At 34.9% G+C, this 19,180-nt stretch overlaps 1 protein-coding gene across 11 annotated transcripts in view; it reads right to left on the reverse strand.

The window, feature by feature from the left end:
* Positions 1–1,371: 1,371 nt before the first annotated feature.
* The window catches only part of MECOM (MDS1 and EVI1 complex locus), a 312,984-nt gene continuing 295,175 nt past the window's right edge, over positions 1,372–19,180 (reverse strand). For 6 of the 11 annotated variants that reach the window (XM_017853741.1, XM_017853738.1, XM_017853742.1 and 3 more), the window contains 6 exons: positions 18,664–18,741; positions 12,906–13,075; positions 10,794–10,938; positions 7,859–8,095; positions 6,859–7,042; positions 1,372–2,926 (listed from right to left, as the gene is read on the reverse strand). In XM_017853741.1, coding sequence (XP_017709230.1) covers positions 2,792–2,926; positions 6,859–7,042; positions 7,859–8,095; positions 10,794–10,938; positions 12,906–13,075; positions 18,664–18,741 — 949 coding nt within the window. In that variant the 3' untranslated portion in view covers positions 1,372–2,791. The remainder of the gene's footprint in view (positions 2,927–6,858; positions 7,043–7,858; positions 8,096–10,793; positions 10,939–12,905; positions 13,076–18,663; positions 18,742–19,180) is intronic. The other 5 variants (XM_017853739.1, XM_017853740.1, XM_017853749.1 and 2 more) reach the window with 1 other exon arrangement.

Consider the following 19,180-nt stretch of genomic DNA (forward strand, 5'->3'; position numbering starts at 1 on the left):
CAGCCTCTCTCAAGTAGCAGGGACTACAGGCCTGCACCACCACTCCTGGCTAATTTTTGTGTTTTTTGTAGAGACGGGGCTGGGCCATGTTGCCCAGGCTAGTCTGGAACTTCTGGGCTCAAGTGATCCTCCTGGCTCAGCTCCCCACAGTGCTGGGATTACAAGCATGAGCCACCACACCCAGCCTGGTACATTCTTTAAAACAATGAAAAATGCCCTGCATATTCCAGATTTCTCTTTTCTCACATATGCCATTATTATGTCATAAATACTAAACTCTTATTTGCCTTAGTTAATGGATTTATAGCTTAAATATATTTTCTGAAGACTTCCTGTGCATACTTTCTGTAAAAAAGCAATAAACATACCCTATATATTTAATTCTTATTCTACCCACATTTAGAAAGGATGCAAGGAGATTCTCTATGTATCTGATATTGTGGCTAAGAATGAATAAACAAATAAATGAAAAAAATTGGTCTGGATCTATTTCTACATGCCATACTAATTTATTCAGGCCTTGTTAAATCTCTACTATCAGCCAAAATTGGAATAAGTCTACTCTAAAACAATTTGGCATTATGCTTAAAGAGCAAAAAAATAAATAATTGCTCCCCCAGCAGAGAATTTATCTTATGGAAGTACTACCACTCACATTCCAACTCTGTATACACATATATGAACACACAGAAACAATTATATGCTTGAAAATTAAAATATAATTGCTGACTAGCAAATAGCAGAAAAATCTTCAACAAAATTAAAGTGGTGGAGGAAATTATAGTAGATCAAATGATGGAATATTGGGAAACTGCTACATTATTATTTTGAAGAATTTGTAGCACTATGCAGTGTAATTTTTTTTTTTTTTGACACAAGCAAAGAAAGAAAAGCAAATCATGTTTATACTCTGTTATAACAATGAAAAAAGGATATTTTGCATGTGGACAAAACTTAAAAGAAGCATAGAAATGTCAAAGGTTGCCCCTTGCCCCTTTGTGAATCAGTTAATACTACTTGCATAATGAAAAACAAAAATAAGAAACTGAGTTCCTTTTGGCATACCATCTGTAGAAAACCTGTAAGTCGCTCTTTGTCCTAATTTAAGTGGATGCTGTGAACATGAAGTGATACCAGGACTGGGTTGTGGTGCACTTGAGCCCTGACTGCACCACATGGGGAAAGTTCAGAGCAATGAGCGAGACTCACTGTTGCCCAAGAACTATCACTTATGCTATCTCAAAACAAAACAAACATGCTCTACATTCCGCGTATCTGTAGGGCATCAAGATCCCAGCCATCATATCTTTAAATCATTGGATCCCAAAGGGAAAGTAAAATTGCATGAAGGAAAAATACGACACAGAGGGGAAAATACTCCTTTTGTAAGTCTTTATTTTTTAGTTGCTCCTCCCATAGTAATGCACTGAAAGGCATAACAGTTTATATTGTACAAAGCATTTGAAGAAAGTACCTCAACTTGCCGATTATTTAAAATGAGATTACAAACAAAAGAAAACAAATCTGGTTCCTCAATAAAGGGCAAAATAACTGAATACAGTCTGTTATTTACTTCTCTCTTTTAACATAAGGTTGGGAACACTTCATTTTACAAATAGGATTAACATGAACATAACATCGCACAAGCTTGCAGACAACCAGCATAAAATATGGAGTACAGTTTTTAATCAGAAGAATCATGCTTCCATGAAAGAAATTATAATCGTTTATACAATTGAATCAATTTCAGTATTACAAAAACTAAGTTGCATCTATTTGTATTTAGTTCATTAAGAAGGAAAACAAAACAAACAAACAAAAAAGGAATGTTAAGAAGAGCCAAACACCATTTGGCACTCTCATACACAGGTCGGGTCACCTTGGTCCTTGAAATTCAGAAAGGGGTGTGCCTCAGACGTCATAAAGTAGTGGCTGACTGGAACAGTGCTATTTTAATCAACAAACAATAGTTTGCCAACAAATAAATACATGATACACGCAACACACACACAAAAATAAACATTAAAAAAACAGTGACATGATTGTCTAAAATTAAGATGTTATTACAAGGATTTGGCAAACAATTTATTAGTGGTACAGCGATACTGGTGATGAATAGGTTACTTCACTGACTTAACCTCTTTGGGTGTGAACATCCATAGTTTACAATATACACATACCCTTTTTCCCTAGTTTTAACCAATGTACTTAAGAAGGCAAAAGGGGGAACAAGTACTCCCTGTTATCAGTTTCTATAATAATTGACTGTGCATTTCATCCAACTACTTCTGTCTTCAAAGGGTTAAATTACATAAAACTTTAACGAAGAAAAAAAATTAAATCTGCAATTAAAAGCAACTGTTCCCAATCATGTCAGGTGATCTTGTACAAAGGAGAATTCAGTTTCTATGGAGTATTCATTCATATCAATGCTGCCATCTCAACTGCCCTTCTCACCCACCCATACCCTAAGGTGGGGTAAACTGGAAGATGCCTTCAGCCCAGCAAGTTTTTTGTTTTCACTGAATCACTTTAAGTCGCACTGATTGATCTTCCAGAAGTCAGCAGCTGCCTTTGCTGTGCAAAACAAAATATCGAGAATAAATAGTTTCTTTTTTCTTTCTTTTTCTTTCTTTTCTTTTTTAAATCATTCAGTTTAAGGTCACTAGACTTTAGATGAGTGACCCTGCAGGTTTATAAGGCATTCTGCTCAGCAGTCTTGTAAATAGTCCTATATGAAAGAGCCATGCTACTGTTGGACTTGGTCCCACCCTGGTCAACCTTCATAACGTCATACGTGGCTTATGGACTGGATAGCACTGGATTCCGCTGCAGCCCTGGCCATACTGTGCCACACGTTGGAAGAACTGTGGGATGTAGAATGGAGGGACTCCTTGTCAGACAATGACAGCATCATAGCATATGCCTGGGGTAAAAAGGAGAGAGACTTAGTAAATGGCATTTGAAAAACATCACTTTTAGATCAAAGAATATTGTTGGTAAAACGGAAAGAGATGGGACCCTGAGTAGGGGCATCTTTCATGGGTGTGTTTGGCAAAGGAGGCATATTTTTTCGTGGAAATCACATGGGATTACTGCTGGCCTTTAGTGCCTAGGAGACCCCAAAAGTGACACACTCTACAGAACCAAAAAGAACTATCCTACCTAAAATGCAAATAGTGCCTCCTTTGAGAAAGATGAGTCGGTCTCCTGTTCAACTGCAAATACAGTCATCCATCCACTACGTATGTTCAATTCACTAAAAATATGATTGTATGCTTATGACTGAAACCACAAATATTAATAGGTCTCTATCCATAGACCTACCTTGACAGAGCTGTGGCCTAGTAGAGGATACAGCCTGACTCCTACACTTTATAACCGAAAGCACTGAAGGTGCTTGAGTGACTTGCCCAAAGTCACTCAATTAGATACATACTGGGAGAAGCATAACTAAAATGTATTTCTGCCCAACTTTTAATCCAGTGTCTTTTCTCCAGTTTCCCTCCTTGCTTGACATACTCAGTACTGACACCCACAAGTTGAGGTGGATCAAATCAGCTCTACCAAAAAAAATACAACCAAACACACGACCCAACAATGTTCTAATCAACTTGTTTTCCAATGTCTGCTGAGCAGAAGCTGCATGGAGGTGCTCTGTGAGGAAGTGCTCTTTCTTCCCTATTATCATGTCAAATTTTAAATAACTGTTCAGAGAATCCCCCATTTGCTGCCAAGTAAAATATTCAAATGGAATGTTTGGTCTTGACTTGTGAGTGAACTTTTCACTGTTGATTCGCTATTGTTGGTCTCATCCATTGCTAAACTTGCTTGTCAAAATGCTGCTGAAGTGGAATCATTAAAGTCCTGCCAAAGACATTCCACTGTCTGTAAACAAAGACAAAATGCCTCTGTTGTTAGGCAGAATTTCATCTCTAGGAGTCATGCTGAGACATGTGGCCAGTCTGTGGTTTCTTCCATAATCACTGCATTCAGTTAGAAAATCTGCCCTTGCAGGCTGATTTTGATTTGCTGGGTCATCGCTCTAAATGTACACATTTGACTTTTATGTATGCAGTTTACCTTTTGGACCTCTACGATATCTCATGATCCATTTAACAAATATTTCTTAAGCATCTACTCGATGCCAGGCTCTGTGTTAGATCCTAAGGAATTAAGAATAAATAATATGGAGTACTTATCTTTGGCAGAGTTAAAGTATGGGTTAACTGAGCATTGAACCTAAATTATCTATTCTGATTATGTACCTACTTTTAGAGAAAAAGATAAAGAATATTCTGAAAGAGTTAAATTCTGATATTTGGGAAGATAAAAGGGAGTACAGAGGGAATTTTAAGTTTTAATCCTGGCTTTAAACCTGCCTCTACTCACCTAGCTGTGTGACCTTGAGCAAGTTTCTTAATCTTTTAAGCTTTGCTTTCCTCCTATAAAACAGATGATAGTAATAACAGCACTGGCCTCCAAGAGTTGTGGAGGAATCACACGCACTAACTTACATAAAGTGTTTAGCTCAGTGTGCCTGACTGAGGTAATACATAAATAGTACCTATTCATGAAATTAATTTTTACATGATAGAGTTTCTCAAGGAAGAGCACATGCAAAATGCAGCTACTATTGTACTGGTCAACTATTTTCAATTCAATCACTATAAAAATTACAGAATAAATATATGAATGCTTTGAGTAAAGCATCTGAGCCTTTAGATTCTAGAAAATGGCAAAACAGCATATCTGCCTTTTGGTAATCAAAGGAAATAAACATTTTCATATATAAGGATCAGTGCCCAGCATATAGCTGGTAGTTAATAAATGAATGAATGAATGGTATTATGAAATAAAGTGAATTTGCAAAAAGGCCTGACCATTTCCAAACTTATCTGTATAATGTGATCAAGTAACAAGAAAAATATGACTTAGGATTGCAAAATGCTCGTATTTCTTATAATGGTAACAGCCCAACTGGGCAGGGGATTTATGTCAAAATGCTGGTACTAAAATGTATTATAATTACATCCCTTATCTCTAGGTTTTCAGGCCCTTTTGTCTTCTATCACTTCTGGCCATTTCTGGAGTTTTTAGGTATTATATCTTATAATAAATGAGAAGCATTTTGGTGAACTAATTAAAAGAAATTTAAAAGAAAAAACCATGTCCAGGTGCAATGGGTCACACCTATACAAATCCCAGTAATTTGGGAGGCTGAGGTGGGAGGACTGCTTGAGCTCAGGAATTTGAGACCAGCCTGGGCAATATAGTGAAACCTCATCTCTATAGAAAATTGAAAAATTAGCCTTGCATGGTGGTGAGTGTCTATAGTCCCGGTTATCCAGATGCCTGAGGTGGGAGGATCACTTGAGCCCAGCAAGTCGAGACTACAGTGAGCTGTGATTGCACCACTGCACTCCAGTCTTAGCAGCTGAGTGAGACCCTGTCTCAAAAACAAACAAAGAAACAAGTAACAAAAGACCAAAAACCTGAATACTCTGGCTATCTCTAATCAACAAGGATGGAAGAATGGGAAATCAAGGGTTAAAAAAAACACTAGCCACCGCTTATGGATGTCTCTAAGTAAAAATGAAATGTCTACTCTAGCAAGTTTACCTTTAATGTTAAAACTGAAAACTTCATTTTATCCCCATTGAATAAAAATCCACTTACCCCTTTTACAATGAGGAAATGGTACCTATAGTTTTTAAATGATGTTCTCAAGTTCATGGAGGTAGGCTCCAGGAGCCTCTGTAGATGCTGGCTGCTTTGACTTCAATTGAGAAAGAACATTTATTTTGCCTATTACCATACATAATATCTCAGAACTTTTTACTAAATTGAGTATTATTTAATGATTTGTATTATCCCACTGACACAATGTTTTTCCCACCTTCCTTAGGGTATTACTACATTTGCTGTTAAGACCAACCCAGACATCTTACCCAAATAGAAAATCATTTCCAAATGAACAAACTAAGATGGTCACATTGCAGTTCAGGCCACCTACAAAATGAACTAATGGATCAGGCAATTAGACCACAGTGCCCAATAAATATGGCAATAGGAAGTTTCTTTAAGTTTAATTGACCTGAATGAACAACCTGGTTGACTGTGGATGTCCAACAAAAAGTACTGACTTCCTTTATTTTGTAACAAAAACACTGAGGCTCTTTTAATTGCTATTTATGGACCCTTTAATGGATTTATTTTTAGTTATCATAGTGCTGATACAATGCTGTACAGCCTAATAAATTTGAGTACCATTCATTCACTCATTCATTCGTTGAATTTAAAATTGACCGGTTTTATTTCCAAACCTGCCAATAAGTTGGTGTAGACCTTTGGCAACTCACTTCATTTCTGATCCTCATTTTACTATTAAATTACAACATGAGATGACTTACTAATTAACTACACCTAACAATTTACTAGACAGAAGGGGACAAAAAATAGAATTCACTTTTCAGAAAAATCTTAATATATAATTACATTGACAAAAGTATAGACATGGAAAATGACTCTGAGGTAACACATAAACATTTGCAAACAAACATGATGAACTAACTGTACAGAAGTAAGAGAATTACAAAGTCAAGGAAAGATGAGTGTAGGATGGGGTTTGTCATATAATTTCTATGCAGAATGCAGCTAAATTAATTGCTTTCTTGCTTACCTATTTTGGATTTGGTCATAAACACAGTAAAGATATGAACATTTTTAGAAAAGTATCTGACCCTGTTTGGATTCTAAAATATTTCAAAGATAGAATATTTGCTTATTGGTAGTCAAAGGAAATGTACGTTTCATGCATAATGTAACCATGATGCTGTACTATGGGAAAATCCGTACCTGCGATTTAGACTTTCTGTGTAACGGCTGCTTCAGTTCCTCTGGCACATGGGAAGTACTAAAAGAAGACAGCTCAGCTTCAGAATATTGATTATCTTCCATTTTCCTCATTTTGAGGCTATCTGTGAAGTGCCTTATATGATCTAGAGCAGAAAGTCCACTTTTATATTCTTCCTCTTTATACCTAAAATGAACCAATGAAAAACACAGAAATTTTTTTTTCAGTTTGTTATCTAATCAAATCACTTTCATTTGAATCTATCTGTACAACTGACAAACTTCATATGATGTATCTGCAGGGTTAAGTAGCATGCATCAATTATTGGGTTTTTATAAATATTTACAGACATCATGCCTTAAAAATATATTTCTGTTAAGATTTTAGTAACTAAAACCAAGCATATATTTGAGATAAAGAGTTAAAGTCAGTGACACATTTGTCAGTAATGTGCAGAGACAGAATTCATATATTCATAATTTCCATGTAAAGTAAAGCTAGTTATGACAATATTTAGTCAATATCCATCATGAAAATATAACAGTGCCATCAATTTAACTGTTTGGTTATTTATTTTCATTTAAAAAGTTATCATCTATATAGATCACATATATATCTAATGAAGTGAAATTTATCTCAATTATACTTAACTGATGATCATACCAGATTATTGCATAAATTAAATATGTCAAAATCTCTATTTTTCTTTGAGTTTTATAGGTAGAATCTAACAATAAATGATTGTACTTATGTAGTTTTCATTTTATCTTTCCCACCTCAGGTTAATCAGAGTTGCACAAAACCTGATGTATTTATACACTTGTGGATTATGTTGATGGCCACCTTATTTTCATCTATTTAAATCCAATCCACTGAGTATCCCTTACTAATTCAAATTTAATTTTTGTTATTTATAACTCACAAATTGCTTATCACAGGAGGAATTGCAACCGTATGTGGATCTACTATAACTTAGTTTCTAAAGTCACCCAAGGTACTCACCTCACTGGGGATGTCTTGCAACTCATCTCCAGAGCACTGGTTTCTTCATAGTCATCCTCAGGGTTTCCTTCATGTAAATTACTTGTCACTGGTTCCTTTCCTGTTTTTCCAGTAATATCATTGTCTTCATCCTCCTCATCTAACAACACCTCATCTTCAACTTCTTCATCATCCAGTAAGTCTGAATTTTGACTGGTCACCAAAGCCTTTTCATCTTTAAAATGACTGCCATTCATTCTTTCAAAAGCATTAAAAAAAAAGTCCAAATGTTGGTTTCACTTTTAAAATCGTAATTTCTTTCTTTATTATGTCTTCCCAACAACAGTTTAGATTTTCAACACTTACACAGGAAATTTTTTATTGTTTACGTTCTATGTCAACCATGAAAAAATAATGTCACCTCACAAATGGGAAGATAAAGAAAAAAATAATTGTATGATTGTTCAGATTATAAATGAAGCCTCTGGCAGAACCCAAGAAACAATCTTGGTTTCCTATTTCTTATCAGACTTTGCTTGATAATTGATATTTCTATATATATCATATAAAAAGGCACACAAATACATTCTCAGCACAATTTACCTAATTACCATATAAGTACCTGCCATTTAAAATAATAGATTCCTGGAAAACTCATATCACTCATGGGCAGTAGCTTCAATACATATGCCTGAAGTGAATCTGAAAGTCCAAAGACAATGTTAAAGTAGCTGCCAAGAAACAACTAGATGACATTTGTGCTATGTTCCACTTAGCCACTCTATCCAAATGTGGAAGTGATTGAGAGCTCACTTATTTGTACTATTTTCAAATTATTTTTTACAGTCTGAATGTGAAATAGTTCCTTGTTTCTCAGGAAAACACCAGGGTGGAAAAAGCTCAGGTATCAACAATGCACCCCCATCACTTTCCCACATAACAAAATGAGTACAATTTAATATTCAGATTTCCCAGCATTAAAAAATAAATAAAACAATCTTGGATGTGACAAAAGTAGATAGTAAGAATCCATTTGACCAGAAAAAGTCATATCATTATTAAGCTTTTAATACAAACAATCTCTTAACCTCTTTTATCAAAGAATGGTGAAAATTTATACACAGACATAAGTTAGTTTCCAAATACACTGCCAACTTGCTTGCATGAGTGGATTGAAATTTTTATTTTAAAAAAAATGAAAGAAAAAATAAAAGAACAAAAGAGTACATGGGTGAAAATCAAAAGTAACAAAAGCCAACATAATTAAGAAAATCTATTTGTTAATTAAGTTTTCAAATGTGGCAATTTGCAGGGAATAAATTATTCATCAAAAGTAGCCTGACAGGAGTTCAGGGGAAAAACTTAGATGACTCAACCTTCTTACTTCTGTGCTGTTTAGACATGTTGAAGCCAGATGTTGCAGCTATACAGGTTCATAAATCGCCAATTAAAGGCTAGAAAATTTGAATAAGCATCTCAGAACCCAAATGGTGTGTTTTGTTCAAGGGTTCTTACATGCATGAAGTAAATATCATTATCAAAGTGTAAGATTGTTACTGTTTCTTGCTTGTTCTTGCTACTTTGTCCTTCTGATCATCTACTTCCCCTCTCCCTTTCACAGACAGACAGACAGACAGAAACACACACACAAATGGGCGAGTAAAGGGAAAGATACATCCAACTGCACACTGGTGTGGTTATCAGATTTCTGAGAGACTGGAAGGGTCTTCTTTCTTGTTTTTCTTAGACACACTTTTACACAAGTTGAAGAACAGAAGTGGTCTTTTTTTTTTTTTGTTATTTTAGTAAAAAATTTTATTTTATGCTTGCCTTGAAGAAATTACATAAAATAATTAAGTTTGACTTTTAATAACATCAAAATAGAGGACACTAACCCAATAATACTTGCATGACGAAAATAATGGAACTTTCAATTAATGTCATGTTTTTTAAAACTTACAATGCAGCATCCTAATTTAATAGGTCACTATATAGTTAGTCCAGAAAAGTCTACTTCTCAACAACAGATATTTAATTATAGCTTATAGATAAGAAAAATTAAATCCAGTAGTTTTGGTGAAATAGTGTTTCATTAACTTCATATGCAATGTGAAGTGCTGGGTAACTGTTAAGTATTATCATTAACAGCATTAAAAGCTTTTTTAAATGAATTAAGCTATTCATGCTTAATGTTGATGATGACAAAAGGGAGCCAGTGCATCAGGTCGGTAAAAACAAGGATGGTCATATCCACTGAAATAAACAGGCCAGAATTAAATGAGTAGTCACTTAAGAGGGCATAAAGTAGCAATAGAATCTTAAGAAGACTAAAAAAGTTCCTATGCAAAATATATTTGGAGGAAACTCCATGGGTATTTCATATATAAATGCATACATACATATGTACTATAATATGTATATTACATATATACAGAATATACATATACGTATATAGGTATAACACATATATATAGAATCATATATTACCTGTAATATATGTATAATTTTTAACGTATAATAGTAACCAGTATTGATCAGTGATTCAACTGAAACTCTGTGATGGCCTTTTCTTCTACTTCTGAAATTTTGATAACAGATTCTATTCAGCTATCAATTAGGTAAATCCTGGTAAAATTATGGGCTCTGGAACCAGACAGCTAAGGTTGAATCCCATTGATTACTTATGTGACCTCTGACACAATGGTTTAAGCTTCAATGTTTCCATTCCTTCACTGCTAAAATTACAGTGGCTATCTCACAGGGTTACCATGAAATTAAATTAATTAATACATGTAAAATGCTTGGAAGCACATGTGGTATTTAATATGTACTAAATATATACCAGTCTTTGGTGACTGAAGTAATAGTAGTGCCACAAAAGTGAGCATAGAAAGTATATTTTAAAACATATTCATTTCAGTCGTCACAGAGTTTAAAGAGTAAAAAACAGCTTTACCTCTCCTCCACATTCCTGGGAGACTGACTGCCGTGGTTGCTGTTCCCAATGAAATTTCGAATTTCTGTGAAGTAAGCATCTTCTTTGTCATCCAGAATCGCACCTGTACTTTCCAGTTCAGAATGAGGCGACGATGTTGCTGTACCTGCGTGGAGCAGAAAGCCTTTTATGACAAAGATTATTGTTTATCTAGCTACTTATTTGGAAACTCACTCCTTATGAATTTGATCAGTGTTGTTTCTTCAAACATGCCCTATTTATATTAATAACTTTAGGAGGTCAAAGTCTCACCAGTTTACCATCATACACATGGCCATGACAGTCCTTTGGGAACATATTGAACCACTGAAATCATGAAGTACAGTCTCGCAAAGAAGTTGCTTCTCTCACTAGCTTTCCTTACCTCTATTGTGACATGAGAACATTTGTGTTCATATAATGAGAATTTAGGGTGAGACAAATTATGAACAAGTCTTAAATAGATTCTGCCATATGACACTGTATATGAAGTCCTGGTTGCAGTCAACATGCTTTTTTTTTTTTTTGGCTGCTGTGCTAAAGCATATAACAAAATACAGTTTAAAGGCACACTGAAAATTCTGCATCCCGGTTTGCTGGGCAAAGCTGTGGGTTGACTCAGAACACTCCAGTCCAGGGGCTGGTGTAGTATTAAAAGGACAATATTAGATCTGCTGATTACAAGATGATCTTCAGCTTCCTTGGCCATGAAACGCGAGACTCACAATACCTGTATCACAGGATTGATGTAAAGCTTACATAAACTTAATCAACTATAAACACTTTGTATGTGGTTGAGCTTTACACCAACATTGGCTTCCTGTTGTTTATCTTGCCTGCAAAGTATCTATAATATAATAGTTCATCACAATAGTCTATATGACAAAAACAAGAGGTTAAAACATCCCCTCACCTAAAAGAGGTTATAATCTAGGTCAACAAGTATTAATGTTGACACGTTACATGTTTAACTATTTTTTCTAAAATAACTTTGATAAGAAAATTATAGTTGTCTGCTCTAAGGGTACACACAGTTAGACAGTGTGGTCAGTTCTGCATATTGGATTATACTTCTGTACCTAAAATCTAATATTTTAAAACTATGATCATTAAATTGCTGACTTTGAGGGAGATGAACAGTATATACTTTTAGGTAGTAATCAGACAAGATCATAAACAATGTGCCTTTACAGTGAAAGAAAGATTAATAATTTAAAAATTCCATCAATAAAGATTGCTAGTCTGTATTAATCCAACTTTTTTCTGTTCTTAAATCTCTTTGCCTGAACTCTGTATCTCTCCTCCCCTACTCCCAAAGCATAACCTTTATTCTCTGGAGACAAATTGTGACTGCACAGGTTGGCTCTGCACACGTATGCCAGTTGGCAAATGTTACTTAATGACTTATTATCTAACTATTAGAAGCCAAAGACTGGAAAACCTACAATCCCTTCTGCTAAATATGTGCTGGCAAGGTTCTAGTTAAGAAAAGTCTAGTTTTATGCCAGTTACTTTTATCTTAATTTTATATAAGAATTTGTGACAAAAACAAAGCACCACTATCATTTGCTATGGGTTGCTCTGATCATGTCAATAGTCTCATATTCCGAGTCATAACAAAAACTACCCAGAGAGGTTCTCTGATCTGCAGGCCTTTTACAAAAGCAGCTATGCTTTCTAGATTAATATTCAGAGGGTGACATTCTGGGTCTGCCACTCTAGAAACTCTGCCATGCCTAGGGGCCACATTCTGTGCCAACAGGTGAAAAGACAGTCCCCTGCAATTAAGGAAATCTTGTTTCATAAGTCTCCTGCGAGTTTAGGTCATTGTCCTCTTTGCTTAAAATTACCCATTAACATGAATTCAGGAAGATAAAAAACATAATACAAATAGGGCCACTGAATCATCAATTAATCAACAGTCACATTGCTCACATTATTCTAAAATCTCAATAGAAACTTGCCGGAAATTTTTACAATAAGACCTGATCTGGTGTCAAAGTGGAATAAAAGAAGAAAGATCACATTATCTTATTATTATTTAAAATATGAAAAAGAAGTCATATTTGACTTATAACACAATTTATTACGTACCGGACATGTTCCCATTCTCATGTTTCTTTAGGTGTCTGTCTAAATTGGTTTGTTGACCAAAACACCTATCACATAAGTGACACTTAAATGGCTTCTCTTTATTGTGGATGTTGCGAACATGCCTTTGCAAGTTAGAAGATATGCTAAATGATCTGTCACAGTATTTGCATCTGAAAAATAAACAAAGAGAAAATATTTACAAGCACAGTAAAAGGTATTTCTCAAGACTAGTTAGCCAGCTTTCAAAAATCATCTCCACTCATAAAACAACATTTTAAAGGAAAGGCACGGGGAGAATACTATTCACACAGTTAAGATTTTAATTCCAATAGACTGTGGTCACTTTAAAGACTTTCATGACTTTATCAAAAACCATAAAATATTAGTGATTTGATTGCTCCCAAATTCATTAATCAGTACCAATATTTTAAGTAAACCTCATAAAATAAAGCACACTGAGGAACAGTAGCATTGTTTTATCTTCTGCTTAGGACAATACAATTAATTTTTTGGTAAACAAACATAAAACATTCATATAGTTTTCAAATACAGTAATACATCACTTTTTAATTCAAAATTGCAGTCTGATTAACCAATTTCTCAGGAAATTCACTTTCTCAGATGCTAATCCTAAAGAAAATTCCATTATCAGTTTCAAAGTAGCAATGAACATCCTAGACTTTTAAAACTAAGACAATGTAAATAACTCAGTCTGATACCCAAGAATCATCTACCATAAAGCCTTTTCTCTATTAATCTTTAAACTGTTATAAAAAAATAATGCCACTAAATTCACTTTGTGAAAAAAAAAGCAAAGGTCTTCCATTTATCTCCCTTCCTATTACTCCCTATTTTCATTTCTCTTTTCTGAAAGAGTCTCTAGCACTCTGAACTAGGTCAATTTTCATGAAAGCACTTATTATTGGTTGGTTAATTGTTTCTCTCGTCCATGTAATAAAATACCATAAATTATTTTAACGTTTTCCTTTAGTCATAAAATGAAAACATAAAATGCAAGGCCCCTTCCCCTAGTTCTCATCAGTGAAGAAGAAAAGGTTTTAGTAATTGAGGTTATTGTCCTCTGTCATTTTAAGGTAAAGGTTCCATTATTTGCCATCATTTGTTTCTGTGATTTTGGGGGACATATTACTTGAAAAAAAAAGTTAACTTTCTCCAAATGACTTTTTTGTTGTTGCTGTTTTTTAGATGAAGACTCACTTCATCACCCAGACTGGAGTGCAATGGCACAATCTCGGCTCGCTGCAACCTCCACCTCCTGGGTTCAAGCGATTCCCCTGCCTCAGCCTCCTGAGTAGCTGGGATTACAGGCACGTGTCACCATGCTCAGCTAACTTTTGTATTTTTGTAGAGACAGAGTTTCACCATGTTGGCCAGGCTAGTCTCCAACTCCTGACGTTAAGTGATCCACACACCTCAGCCTTCCAAAGTGTCAGGATTACAGTCGTGGGTCACCGCGTCCAGCCTCCAAATGACTTTTAAATGAAAACTTCAATCTTAGAGGACAGAAAATTCTTAACTCATCCTTCCATGTGTGAAGGGCCCTTCTCCTCCCACTTCTGAATGCAGAGTTAGTGGTTCAAGAGCTCTAAAGCAGAAATCAGCCCATTCCACTAGAGTTCTTGGGCTTCTGTGGGTGTCCTTATGTGATGCCAGAAGTCTAGTCAGTTCAGTAGGAAAAATAATCTGTTGAACTAGTTACTTTGGCATAGTATCAATAAACCAACACAAGTACTGATTTAATTTTTCCCCCTTAAAAAACTGTTCTGGCATCATAAGGTTCTTCAACTTTCCTCACTTATAATATTAATAAAAAATGTGTGAAACCCCACATTATGGTAGTTGTAATATTTTAACCCCTGTTTTTTTTTTTTTTTTAATGCACATAAAGTTATGACCTTCTCTGCAATAACTCTGTTTACCTCCAAGGTCCACTGCAATGAGAACCATGCTATATTTAGCACAATTTATTCTGTGCTTAGCAGAATAACCTAGAAAACCCTGTTAGAGTAAACATACTCCCACGAAACACTGTAAAAAATTTTTTCACCCAAAACACTTTCTACACAAATCATGAGGAAGAGAGATTATGTTTCTACCATGCTCCTAACTTTCTGCTTGCACACAAAGGGTCTTTTCCAAATCTAGTAAGCATCATCTTCTCAAATCTAAAGAAGCATGTTCTAACCAATGATCAGTTGTTACTTTCTATCTCTCCTCTACTAAAGTCTTGGCCAGAAGAAGAATGCTCTAAATAAAAAATCAATTCCTCCTACACAACTCCAATAAGAGCTTAAGTTTTAGGAATTCTTAAAATGAACACACAACACAGTCATGGGCAGTATACTATTAAGCCTTCCTAGTTATCGGATGCAGACATGGAGGTCAGACGAGCCTTTGATATCATGATGCAAAATAAAAACGCTGAAGTGAGAGCTCTGGGCCTGGGTTTTAATCCTGACTCTATTAGTATCAGACTTTGCAGAAGGCAATTAGCATATGTAAATCTGAATTTTTTCATTTGTAAAACAGAGGGGCTGATGCATCAAGGACACAGAGATGAAAAAGATATGGATTATCCGGGACATGGTGGCACCTGCCTATAATCCCTCCTCCTGCTAATAATCAGGAGGTGGACGTGGGAGAATTGCTTGAAGCCAGGAGTTCAGAACCAGGCTGAGCTACAGAGTGAGACCTACTGTCTATTAAAAAAAAAGGCAGGGGGGGATTCCACTGTCAAGGAGCTTGTGGTCTACTGGTATTTATCTATCTGAAGAGAGAATTTTCTATATAGGGGACCATGTTTAACTTTTACTACATAAAGTATTAAAACCAAATAGAACTTTCCAGAAGGCACAGGTCAGCCACAGGAAGCAGACATAATCTGTATATAATTTACATATCATTTTAATTTTTTTATTTAATTTTTTTCTTTTTGAAGTAATTTTAGACTTACAGAAGAGTTGCAAACATAGTACAAAGGGTTCCCATATACCCTTTACCTCAGCTCCTCCAATATTAACATCTTACCTAACATTCATTAAAACTAGGAAATTAACGTTGATGTAATACTATTAACTAAAATACAGACTTTATTTTAATATCACCAATTTTCTCCAATGCTCTTTTTCTGTTCCAGGATCTGATCTAAGATCCCACATTGCATTTAGCTGTCACGTCTCCTTAGTTTTCTACAGTCTCTGACAGTTCCTCAGTCTTTTCTTGCCTTTAATTACCCTGATACTTCTGAATAATACCGATAGGGAATTTGGTAGAATTTTCCTCAATTTGGGTTGGTCTGATATTTTCTCATTATTAGAGTGAGGTTATAAATTTTGGGGGAAAATAGCACAGAGACAATATGCCCTCTCAGTGTATCCTATCAAGGGTACATGATGCTGACATGTCTAACTTCTGGCGTTGTTAACCCTGATCATTTGGATAAGGTAGTATCTGCCAGGTTTCTCCACTATAAGGTTACTACTTTTTCTCTTTCTAATTAACAAATATTTTGCAGAAGATATTTTGGGGCTACGCAAATATCCTGTTTCTCCTTGAACTTTCACTCACTAATTTTTTATTTTTTAAATGAAGTTTTCTTTTTTTGAAGATGGTGTCTCGCTGTGTTGCCCAGGCTGGTCTTCACCTCCTAGGTTTGGGTGGTCCTCCTGCCCCAGCCTCTCTGAGTGCTGGGATTGTAGGCATGAGGCACCACATTTGGCCTAAATAAACTTTTCATTTTAGAAGAGTTCTAGATTTATTAAAAGGTTGCAAAGATAGTACATAGTACCCATTTTTCCCTATTGTTAATATATTTCACGTACATTTGTCACAACTCTTAAACCAACATTGATACATTAACTAAACTATAAACTCTAGTTCACTACATACACTCATTTTAACATTCAATTGATCTTGCCTGTAGCAATTATTATTGTGATGTCCTAATTGTGATTTTGTTTTCCTCATTTTTTCTACACTGTTCATTGGAATTCTTCCACAAGGAAAAAATAAATAAATAAATAAATAAATAAAACCAGAGGGGCTGGACAAATAATTGTGTAAAATCTCCAGCTATACCAAAATTCTGGTTTGTGGTTTAAAAAATATATATGTACGATAATAGCGCCATTATTGGGTGGAATAAAACCATTGAATTTATGTACAAAGAAAGAGTAAAATGAACCTGATAACACAGTTTTCAGTACTCTTGCCATAACAAAACATGAGTGTGGAAACCTTTCCTTCCACTTAAGCAGAATTTCTGGTAATAGAATTTTCTGAAAAGGGGAAATCATCTAAAACTTCCCAGTATTACATCTCCCCGAGACCTGTTATATCAAGTGCATTCTATCATGTATAAATTGGAAATATATCACTTATAATTAGTGATTTATAAAGCAGGTAGGAAAGCAAGGAAATTGAGAAAACACTGATGTTTTAAGTTTAGCTCCCTCTAGCTTTCTCCTAAGATTTCAATTATCCTCAAATGACTCATTTTCTTATTTTACCATTAAAAAAAAAATATTTGAAATGTGATAAATAACTTACTTTTTTGTTTTAATAGAAAAACTTAGCACTCAGGAAAAAATAATTTTGCATACAAGCAATGTATAAGAATTTCAAAGGAGAATGACATTATGATATTACTTAAGTTATATAATATTCATTCTTTGAAGAAATATTTACGAGTACCTAATACTGTGTGCAAGGCATTGAACATTAAACAATGTAGTTTATATTTTAAAATTAGAAAAAGTCTATTTTCAATCTTTCATAAACAATATTAAAATTAGATGTGTTCGATGTGTCATATAACTAATCTTGGCCTGTAATAGAATAAGCTAAGAGGTAATTTACGAAATTATTGATAAAATTACCCCTTTTTCTATAGTATATTTTATCTGTCCTACCTCTAGTTTCACATTTTCTTCTTCCCAGACTTCCCCAGGTTTAAGATCTGTTCCTTTATTCTTTTTTTCTTTTTCTTTTTGACAGAGTCTTACTCTGTCACCCAGGTTGGAATGTAGTGGTGCAATCTTGGCCTACTGCAACCTCCACCTCCCAGGTGCAGTGGATTCTCCTGCCTCAGTCTCCCAAGTAGCTGGGACTACAGGTGTGAGCCACCACACCCAACTAATTTTTGTATTTTTAGTAGAGACAGGGTTTCACCATGTTGGCCAGGCTGATCTCAAACTCCTGACTTCAAGGGATTCACCTGTCTCTGCCTCCCAAAGTGTTGGGATTACAGGCGTGAACCACTGTGTCCAGCCTAATCTATTCTTTAAACCTCCTATTGTAACCCATGGAAAATGACTTAGCTGTGCTGGGGGAAAAAAGTACATATGGGTTGTTAACTCCTAGCAGAGATCTGAGGCTTGGAAAAGGAAGGCTGCAATGTTATGATTTTTGTCAATTAAGATCATCCTAATTATTGAGAAAAGAGAACACAATGATAATAAAAAATAATAATATTTAAAATGGCTAGCATTTCTTAAGTACTTATTCTGTCCTAGACACTGTGCTGGAACTTTTAAACTGAGAGATAGGAAGCCTTGATTAAAGAAACCAGAACTCTTCTAATTTCGATCCTAGCCACTAGTCAATTCTTTCTTGACTCAAAATTGAATAGACATATATTCAGACATGTATAAAAAAGCCTCCTATGAAATCGTGTCCATGAACTCACTTTAATTACTACAATATTTGTCAAGATATTTAGCAAATATCATTGTCAAACCTGTAAGGTTGCTCTCCTGTATGGGTTCTCAAGTGCCGTGTTAGGTTTGCAGACCTTGGAAAAATCTTGCCACAGTATCTGTTATGAAAAGATGTTTATAAAAGAAAGTCAGCACAGTCGACTATATTTCACTCAAGCCACACAGCAGCCAGATGCTTATTCCTGGTTCAATTAATCTTGCATGGAACTCACATTTCTTTGGTGTTTAAAATTTGTAACAAAGCCATTTCACAGATATTAATATAAATAAGTCTACAAATAAAGACTTAATTCTAAGGTCTGGTTGAATTTATTCACATATAAGCAAGCAATTTATGAAAATAGACTTTAGTTTTGATTACTCCTATACATCTCTCTTATTAACTCGATATTTTTACATTCACAAAATTGAACCAGACAAGAGGATAAAAATATGGTTAGAGTTTCTGATTCTGGGTTGATGTAAACAGATTTCAAATGTTTCAACATCATTTCAAATGTTTCATTTTACACGTCAGTCACAGTGATAACTCCCTAT

Source organism: Rhinopithecus bieti, unplaced genomic scaffold (assembly GCF_001698545.2).
Source record: "Rhinopithecus bieti isolate Rb0 unplaced genomic scaffold, ASM169854v2 scaffold_37691, whole genome shotgun sequence".
Taxonomy (NCBI): Eukaryota; Metazoa; Chordata; class Mammalia; order Primates; family Cercopithecidae; genus Rhinopithecus; species Rhinopithecus bieti.